The sequence below is a fragment of the Pavona decussata genome, unplaced genomic scaffold, assembly GCF_977016875.1.
Source record: "Pavona decussata unplaced genomic scaffold, jaPavDecu1.1 SCAFFOLD_238, whole genome shotgun sequence".
NCBI lineage: Eukaryota > Metazoa > Cnidaria > Anthozoa > Scleractinia > Agariciidae > Pavona > Pavona decussata.
The window spans coordinates 1,460,001-1,470,000 of NW_028145643.1; the positions used below are offsets into that span (position 1 = coordinate 1,460,001).

The 10,000-nt window shown below is 38.5% G+C and overlaps 2 protein-coding genes across 3 annotated transcripts in view; both read left to right on the forward strand.

Moving 5' to 3' along the window:
* LOC146457683 (ASNSD1 upstream open reading frame protein-like) overlaps positions 1 to 4,713 on the forward strand; it is a 5,158-nt gene extending 445 nt beyond the window's left edge. For both annotated transcript variants that reach the window (XM_085091794.1, XM_085091795.1), the window contains 2 exons: positions 3,108 to 3,183; positions 3,640 to 4,713. In XM_085091794.1, the coding sequence (XP_084947920.1) occupies positions 3,108 to 3,183; positions 3,640 to 3,716 (153 nt within the window). In that variant the 3' untranslated portion in view covers positions 3,717 to 4,713. The remainder of the gene's footprint in view (positions 1 to 3,107; positions 3,184 to 3,639) is intronic.
* A 2,214-nt stretch (positions 4,714 to 6,927) lies between these two features.
* The window catches only part of LOC146457684 (solute carrier family 35 member B1-like), a 21,303-nt gene continuing 18,230 nt past the window's right edge, over positions 6,928 to 10,000 (forward strand). Inside the window, exons 1-2 of the mRNA XM_085091780.1 lie at positions 6,928 to 7,103; positions 8,692 to 8,789. Of these exons, the coding sequence (XP_084947906.1) occupies positions 6,967 to 7,103; positions 8,692 to 8,789 (235 nt within the window). The 5' untranslated portion in view covers positions 6,928 to 6,966. The remainder of the gene's footprint in view (positions 7,104 to 8,691; positions 8,790 to 10,000) is intronic.

Below are 10,000 nucleotides of genomic sequence, written 5' to 3' on the forward strand. Positions count from 1 at the left end.
TATTGGTTCTTATTCTTCTTATAACATTATAGGTTATTGCTAAAAGAACTGATTATTCTTCTAGGAAGATTTTTGTTAATGGTTGTTCTTCCCAGAAGATTTGAATGTAATCCATTCTTGCTCATTCTCGTCACAACAATTCTCGTTCTCTTAACAAGAATAGCATCCTATTCTATTCTGGTGATAAGAATTATGTTTCTTGAGCAAACAACATTTCATAAAGGCAAATTAAGTGATCAGTGTTAGAAATTATCAGGTTAGAAACAGATGTTTATGTTCTCAAACTTACAAGTTGGGTTTAGATCCAGGGGGGGGGGGGGTGGTGAGGGTGGGGTGGGGATACTCTGGATTTCAATTGACAGGGATGATCGAATGGGGGGAAAATCGAAACCCCAAAACATTCCCTAGGGCTTCCAACCAAACCCCAAAAAATCCCAGGACCAAAAAGGTTTAAATTATCTATAACATGAAAAAAATCTCTATTTAAATCAAGCCACACAAAATAATACTTGCCAAATTTTCCTACCCATCCCAGAATCGAAAATTTCAAACCCATAAACAGACCTGCCAACTCTCACGGTTCTGCCGTGAGTCTCACAATTTTTTGTCATTTTCTCGCTGTCTCACGACAAGGCTCCCAATCTCACCGGTTTTTGGGAAAAATCTTTCTGAAATGAAATAAACTAGTAATAATCAGAGATTAGCGAGATGCGTTCGACCATTTGGGAAAAGAAAATTACATTAAGTGCCAGATATTTTTCACACGTTTATTAAAATCGCAAAAAAATGTTATCAATCTATAACCCAGTGTTTATAACATAATTTATATTTGGTGGCTTGCTTGTCGAGTTTGACCTTCTCTTCGCGTTTGGTGTGCTTGCTTGTCGAATTCTGGACTCTGCTTCCTTGCTGTATGTGTGGACTGTTATCAGGTAAGATGCGTTGTTTACGTTTGAAGTTAGAGTTACAGACATTTGGAATCTTGCGAAAGCATATCGATATGTTCATTTCCTTCGTTTCTAGCGGGAGTTGAGCTTCACGTTAATCTGCATTAATAAAGGAAAAGGAGCCAAAAGATAGATAATTATATAAGAAATAAAAAATAGCTAAATATACTAAATGAAAGAATAAAATATAACAATATATTTGCTACGCAAGCAGTACGCTACGCGAGTTTATACTTGATTGTTCTTGAATCTTTTGAATGAAAACTTCCAAAAAAGCATTTTCTTATTTAAAAATGCACAACATTTACGGTAGAATTCGGCAAGGAACCGGGAAAACGTCAACGTGCCCGTTAAATTGCCATTGCCTTTGAGAAGACATTGAAAGCCGCCGCGATACACCTTCGGCGTAGCGTTACAAATTTGCATAAAAAATTATTGAGATCATCTCAAAAGGCAATTTCCCGTTTTCTTCATTTCCTATCAACTGATTCAGATTGTAACCGTGTCTTCCACTGACAGATGACTGGATAACTCAGGTGGATAACTTGTTCACTAAACCCAGTTTTAACAGTGAAGGAAGCGAACCTAAAATATTGCGACTTTTTCGGCCGCTGTTTCACAAGCTGAGAATGGACACACGCGCCATCGAATTAAACCTCGCTAAACCAGTACGCCGCACATAATTATGCTTTCATCCTTTGAATCAGACTTCGAAAACAGCATTTTCTTGATTAAAAACGCACAATATTTTCGGATGTAATCGGCAAGGAACCGAGAAAACGCTTGAAGAGCGAACACTTTCCAGCTCGAGCGTACACGTCCGCACCTCGCTCCAACAATATTAAAAACGCAAACAAAGTTGGCTGTCTCGCAGAGTTGTTTCCCGTAAAAAGGAACCGAACTGTGGCCGTTTCACTACAAGAAACCAACGCTGCCTTACGCTGACAAAACTGGGTACTGGTGGTTGCAATCCCTTATAATCAAATGACTCGATAAAGTGTCCGCCATTGCAAATGCACCTGTTCGTTTCACTCGCATTAGGAATGTTGCTTTTCTCGAAATAAATCATGGCCATACAACTCGGCAACTTTTTGCTTTGGTGATCACAAATCATGGCCACTTGCCGATTTACAAAACTCGGTAGGTAAATTATTTGCCGAGCTACACATCTCCAAAACTGAAACTGCTGAAACTACGCAACTTGTCTCTTGATTTAGTCAGCGCAAGGTCTTGTAGTGAAACGGGTAAACTTATTCCTGTGTCTTCGCAGTCGTACACACTTCGTGAAGGCGCAAGTCTTCTTTCTAACTTAAACAGCGAAACCATCCTAAGGAAGCACACCAAATGCGCTGCAAGAACGTGAAACTCGACTCCCGCTGAAATGAAGGAACTGAACATCGATAAGCTTTCGCAATACTTTCGCAAGATTCCAAATGCCAGTTACTCTAACTTCAAACGTAAACAACGCAACTTATCTGATAACAGTCCACACAGCAAGGAAGCATAGTCCAGAATTCGAAGAGCAAGCACACTAAACGCGAAGAGAAGATCGGATTCAAGAAGAAAGCACACCAACACGCGAGGCAATACGTGAAACTCGACTCCCGCGAGGACTCCCGCTAGAAACAAAGCACATGGTTGCTGGAAATGACGTCATTCGCCCCTGCATAATATTCTTCGGGGGGGCCAAACTGGTGTCGATGAATACGCAGTCGAAAAATCTCGATTTCGCCTGGATTAGGAATGCGTTCTTTGTCGAACGCAATTAAGTTGTGCAATAAAAATGAAATATTTACGAGGAATGCTAGTCCCATACGAAACTAATAAAGAAAAACACTGTACTTACTATTTTTTGTACCAAGCTGTGATTTTTGCTTATGTTCAATAACTTACCGTTTTTCTCGTGCATCTGTCCGCCATTTTGAAAGGGGAGTAGGCCCTGGGAATGAGGTTGTTGACTGGAAAAGAGGTTTGATAGGGGAAAAAACAGAATCTCACTACTTTTTGTAGAATCTCCAGATTTTTTTTCATGGCTCTCCAGATTTTCCTTTACCAGGGGTTGGCAGGTCTGCATAAAAATCCTTCTATCATCCTGTCACTTGAAATCCCGAGTACTCCCGTTGGAATTTGAGACTTGTTCAACCTTTCTGTACTTTTTAGAAGGTGTACACAAGGCAAGGTGCAGGGAACTTGTTCTTTCTCTCTGATCGCCCCCTAGTGGTTAGTGACTTCAAAAGTAAGTTGAACAGAGCATTCAGTTCTATAACTGTCATTTTCACATATAAATATTAATATTTGGTTTGTATTCTTCTTAACAACTTTCAGTGTAGCTCTACCCATCTCAATTATTTTGTTGAACACTTTCATTTTCAAGCTTGAAATATGAGTTTGGTCTCTTTTCTTTCTAACTACCATATTCATTCATTCATTCACTCATTCATTCATTCATTCATTCATTCATTCATTCATTCAATCAATCAATTAATCAATCATTCATTCAATCAATAATAATTATTGATCATTAATTATTCATCATTCATTCAGTTTGCAAAGAAAAGTTTTTTATGACTTTTTGTATTTATGATTTTAGTGCCCTATCTGACAGCAGAAAGTTGTAAAAAAATGCTCTCGCTGTTTGTCTAATTAATTGATTAATAATTTTAAAAAGATGTGTATGCTTTATAATTTTCAGGAAAACTTGATGACGCCAGGACAGAACATGCACAGTTAAACAAGCAAAAGCAGGAGGTTATTAAGTCATCAAGATGATAAGATGTTGGCCACTTTGCTGTGTTTTCTCTGTGGTTGTGTGGCTCTAGTACAGTTGAGGACTTATAGCTGCGGCTGACAAGACTTGGAACACACCTAATGCACACTTACCAAATTTTCTAGAGGCAACTGCATGAGATTTTTGCCCTCATTTTACCCGGATTTTCAAAGATATTCCAACAGTTTTGGAACATTGCAGCAAATGTCCAACAATGTTGTGAAGATTTGATCTGGGTAAATGTGAAGAACAGCTAGCCTCCACTGACAGTCGGTTGACCATTGGCCAACTGTCGGCCAACAGATTACTATACCTGCCAACTTTTTCTGAGTCAAACCCGTGAGATTTTTGTCTCGTCATGACCGGGATTTCTAAAAACGTCGAAGCCACTTCCGAAGATTTCCGATGATTTTCCGAAGACTTCCGAACGTTGCCGAAAATGAACGACGATATTCCAACGACCTTTGAACACTTTCGATTCAAACGGATTGTAGACACTTGAAAGCTTTTGCGATTGTTATAAGGAGCAAAGAAATAACACATAACAAATCTGAAATGAAATGAAGATTTTTTAGAACAACTTGTCCAGATTTGTGAGTCAGGCGTGAGAAATTGTCCTTCATGCGTGAGATTGATGTCTCTAGTCCCCAGGCGTGAGACTCACGCATAATGCGTGAGAGTTGGTAGGTCTAGATTACTGACAGGTTTCCGACAGTCGGCTATTTCTGAATGTTGCCAAAGCTGTCCAAAGATTTCTGGGGATAAAAGAAAGCCCAAGACTTTCTAGAGAAAACTTGAAACTTGTACAGTTCACTTGTAGGGTCATTTATGCATAATTTTATGGGACTTTTTTGTGTCAAAACAGAACTGAATTTCAGTGTATGTTATAAACACTCTCAGATTGTGAGTCAGGCATGAGAAACTGACATGTGTGCCTGAGATCAACAGTTTCAATCCCCAGAGGGGGGGAACTCATATGAAAAGGGGAAGGGATGTTCTTAGGGTGTTCTGGGCAAAACGCCATTATATTTAGCCGTGAAGGTCTCGTTAAGGGTTGCATGCGAAAAGTTACTGTATTTTTTATTTGTCTTTGTTTTAAAATGGTCTCTTTTAGGGAACCAAAAAGCTTGGGCCATGCCCAGATTGGTCTCCTCTAGGGGTTTAATTCAAAATTTCCGACAAGCATTCCCGCACCTTTCATAAGAGAGTCCCCCCCCCCCCCCCCCCAGGTTTCAATCTGGAGATGTTGTGCATTGTGCTTGAGATTTGACAGGTAGTTCATCAATGTTAACATGTTAACAAAGAGATGCATCATGCATTACCTGGGTTACAAGTGTGGGGCGTAAAACCAAATGCAAGGCTGTTTGGACAGCTAAAAAAGGGTAATTTTATTGCCCAAAATTACACAAAGATCCGGCTTCTCTTTGCTGTTGTTTGTCCAAGTGGTCCTTGCTTTATTCAAGGATTATCTGATACAAGCATGGGGTACAACAAAAGGACTGGGGGGGGGGGGAAGAGAAGGGGCTGGATATTATTTTATTGAACACTAAATAGATAACTAAAAAAAATAGATAAGGTTAGACTAGACACCATAAAAAATTATGACAATGAACAAGAAAAATAAAACAAATTGATAGTACTGTAAAGAACTGACTTTCTGCCAACAGTACTGACAGGTATTGAAACATACTTCCATAAAAGGTTCAGTGAAGTTCTATATTACGTAAAATTGATTAGTTTTGGGTCTAAACATCAAACGCCAGAATTATTTTGTACAATTCTCAACTATGTACTAATTTTTTCAAGAAAACAAAAATGCAAATCTCACATTTGCTGTTTGTGGATTCTTAATCTCTCTATAATTTAATTATTAGAAGTGTGAAATTTAAGGCAAGATTAAATACCAGAGACTAATCAATGACTTTTACAAGGAATCATTCTTGTCATTACCTTAGCCTGTGAATAGGCTCCCAAGTGGGGTAAAGGGGGAAGAGGCAAATCCTCAACGGGAGCATGGTCTGGGGCACCTTCAGACTGCACTCCACTCAGTGATTTTTCTCCTTGCTCTTTACCCCACTTGGCAGCCTGTTCACAGCTATTGACTTTGTTACTTAGATGTTGTTGTTGTTTTTTGTGTGTTTTGTTGGGGGAGGGGGTGGGGGAAGGGGAAGGAGGAATAGTCACTTTTGCCTTGTGATTAGCCTGACCTCTGCATAAAAGAAAATGTCAAAATCTTTGCCTTCTACTAATGTATTCTTCTGGTCCTCAAAGGTTTGTTTTCCAAACCAAAATATCAGGCAATTTTTATACTGGTGCATACATTTTTTCTATTCATATTATCCAACTTTTCAGTTTTCATCTTTTTTACTGTCAATAGGATCAGTCTTGCCAGCATCTGTAATTTTGGCTATTTTTTCCCCCGATATATCAACAATCATTCTTTAGCATTCTATGAATGTTCCATAAAACTGCTACCCTGGCTCCAGAGGTCTGTTGTCTAAATACCAAAATAAACAAATAACTGTATCGGCCGTTCCCTCTCTCTTGTGTGAAAAAAAAGTAACCACTGGCAGGCACTACTGAACACAAAAGAAAAAATTAACGCAACAAATGGATAAAAAGAACGATGATATATTTAGATCCTCCTATAATTTTTATCTTGAGTATTTTACTGATCCAGGCCTGTAAAAGATCTAGCATCTCTCAACATCTAGTGGCTGTGGTCTTGCCAAATTTAGGGTTTTTGATTTTCTCTTTTTTGACTCCACAAAAACAGTGACAATAGGATCAAAAACAAGTCTTCTGTAGAAATCAACTTGCTTTAATTCCTGATTTTTCCCACCGGCTGGCCTTACAGAATTTTTATCCAAAATAACTACGATTCTCCAAAAACTCTGCAGACTACCCCCTCCCCTCTCCCCCCAAAAAACATTGTATGTTGCTATTCTGGACAGTGTCAAAATATTTTTCATAGTTATCAGATTTTTTTCCGAGATAGGACTGGGAGTGATGGCTTATTCTCACTTTGAATTTCTAAACAAATAAAACGAAAAAGATAAAAATAAAAAAAAACCCGAGGGAAAAACGGTAATCGAACAGTTTTACCCTTTCCTCTCCTCCCCCAATATCATAACCTCTCGGGAGCCAGTCCAGATCCAATCTCCTTAACTTCCGGTCACGTGATGATATTTCTCTCTTCGCCAATGAAAGGTAACCACGCTTGCACGATAAACCGGTAGTGAGAGAACACAGATGGTTTCTGACGATTTAGAAGCAGCAACTTCTGAGAAAAACATGGCTCCATACGTTACAAACAAAAAGAAATTAGCTGTGTGCTTCTTGGGAGTATTTGTATCATACTTCTACTATGGAATTATACAAGAAAAGATGTAAGTGTTTATAAGTCAATCGTAATATCAACTTTATATTAGATTGAAAAGCTTGTAAAAAAGAACGGAGGTCGAAAGAACGTAAGCTAAGTTTAACTTCTTTGCGACAAGGACATAGTTTTTCACACGTAATGATTGATACGATTCCAGTGGTCTTAAAACCATTGAAATTCCTTTCTCCCGAGAAGGGTTACAATTCTGAAGATAAAAATAATGACTTTAATAATTGAACTATATCACGAATCTGGCAGTGATAACTTGACGAATTTCTTGGTATTAAACAGTTTGTTAAATTTAGGCCAGATTCAAAAGATTTTCATTTTTTTATTACTTATTTACGTCAACGTTGCCGTAATGACTGTGATCTTTTGATCTGAGCTTTGATTGAATTTTTGTATAACTTTATAATTTTATTACTACAACGCAACAGCATCCTATTCTGGATAAAGTAAAAGGCTGTACCAAATCCTTTATTTGCAATCTTTCAATAACTTTTCATTCATTCATTCATTCAGTTAATATGAAATAGTATTGAATAGCATACAGAGTAATGATCGGCAAACATTGTCTTCTGTTTTAAAGAAAATAACTTCACAGTTGTAACAAGGCTGAATGCTACAGACTCACAGGCTGGGAGATGATACATGTAAAGATGCAATACCAGAATCCAGAATTAAAGAAGAATAATCTGTATTTCCTGAGTTATAAATAAGTCACTAATGAATCACTTCACCACCCTTTCCTTGAGTGACAAATTGAGGGGGGTCCCCCTTATGTTTACACCAAAACTGAGGCCCCCTAGGGCCAAGGTGCTGACGTATTATCATTTCATTGGTTCACAGCTAGGTAGGTCTATGCACTGTCATGTTTCCTTCCATGGGAAACTTAACGGTTCATTGTGTAGTTCAAGAAAATATATCATACCCCCTCCCCCCTCCCACACAGAGGGGATTTTTTTGTGACCTCCTGCTAATCTGGAAATTCCAATTCAGCTTTATACTTTACTTCATATCATTCCCTTCTGTGGGTAGTTTCCTATGCAGCCATTATCAGGGAGAAGCATTGCATGATGACCCTAATAATGGCTACATAGGAGACTATTCTGATCTGTGGGTGCTGGACGGTTAGCCTACAATGGACACCTAGCTGGCTCTGAAGTGTGACTTTGTCTTTACCTTACTTATCAGCTTGTATTTCTGGAGATCTTGGCCAAATAATAGGCCTTTTGCAGCTGGTATCAACTGACCTACTCCGCAAAATTTTATAACATATTTTTCGCTCAGTTGACCGTCTCAGTTTGTCCTCAGTCCTGTCTCTCCACTGTCAGTTGAATTCCTGTACCATTCACAAGTGAATCTTCAGTCAGTTTACCATCTCTGTTCTCCTCCAGTCTAACCTCTCTACGATCCACTATTTAAAGTATTTATTAATACCATTTTAATATTTCCAAAAATGGATGGAGTGCTGAAATACACTGACTGCTTATTTGAGGACACTGGTTGTAAAGAGAGGATTTTAAGGAAAAATGTTGCTAGAGAGGCATTTTACAGTAACCTAGTGACAAATTATTATCTTTTATTTTTTTCAGAACGAGAGCAGATTATGGTGAAGAGAAAGAAAAATTTGTTTACGCCCTTTCACTGGTATTTATTCAGTGCATTGTGAATGCATTATTTGCTGAAGCAAGTAAGTTCTCCTCGTTTGACGTTCTCCTCACGAAGGATGTGCATTTGTTTTTTAGTCCTGTTAACAATAGCAGATTTTTGGGAGTAATGCCTGGGAAAGGGGGGAGGGGTGGGAAGGGAATAGCATGCCATTTTGGGCTACTAGGGAGAGTAGTAATTCTCGTAGTTACTTCATATTACGGTAACCTGGTCATGCTGTGGCTGTGTGGTATATCTGTGGCTCATGTGCAAGCTTACCTTTACCTTGCTTGGCAAAGACTTTGAGTTTTTCAATTTAGGGTATTAAATAAACTTTCATCAGTGTTCCAGATAGGAGAGGGGTGTCAGGTCAAGAACTCAAGAAAGCTGTATGGTGGCCCACTGTTCTCATAAGGAAAAACAGTCAAAATGTTATAACAAACCGTAAATTTTAGAAATAATGTCAAAATTAAATAAAAACAAAATATAATTTCTTATTGTTTTAAAAATAAATAGATAAAAAAAAAAACAGCTTGAAAACAAACTAAAAAATTTATGAATTAAAAAAAAATGTGATAAAAATAAATGGGAAAAACATACATGTACATTGAATGCAAATAGAAAATATTATTTCAAATGGACATTGAAAACAACAGTAAAATCTCAACCCCAAAAATCAAAATAAAGAAAGGATATCCTTGTGAAATAACTATGAGAACAGTGGTCCACACACTGGCCCATCGTTCTCATAGCGTTTCAAAACTCAATTTAAGTTTTGTTCGACTGGCCCAGTGTTCTCATAGCCCGCGACGTTTCCGGGCAGCGGATAGGACCCAGTACATGAAGTACCCGACGTTGTAGGCCAGCGGATAGCTGTTTCCCGCGCAAAAAGAGCGCGACTCGGTGACTTTAGGTTAATAACATTCCAAGCAGTTCTGGCGCAGTCTATCTTAGAAACGACAATGAGGCGAAGGCAAGACACATGGGACCGTCTTCAAGCGGAAATGAGCAGTAAAAGGGTCAAAGCTGCTGATGCAATGTCTGGCGCCCGAAAGAAGAAAGAATCTGCTCCGAATGAAATCATCGTCCAGAGACTAGCATCAGAACCGGACTCGAAACAAACATACCGACCTGTGCAGCCAAGGGAATTTGTCGACTTCCAATTTGAAGATTTGAGTCTAGATAACTTGAAGAAGGCATGTGCAGCTCATTTCAACTTGCCAGTGAGCACCTGTGATATTTTGGTGTCGAACA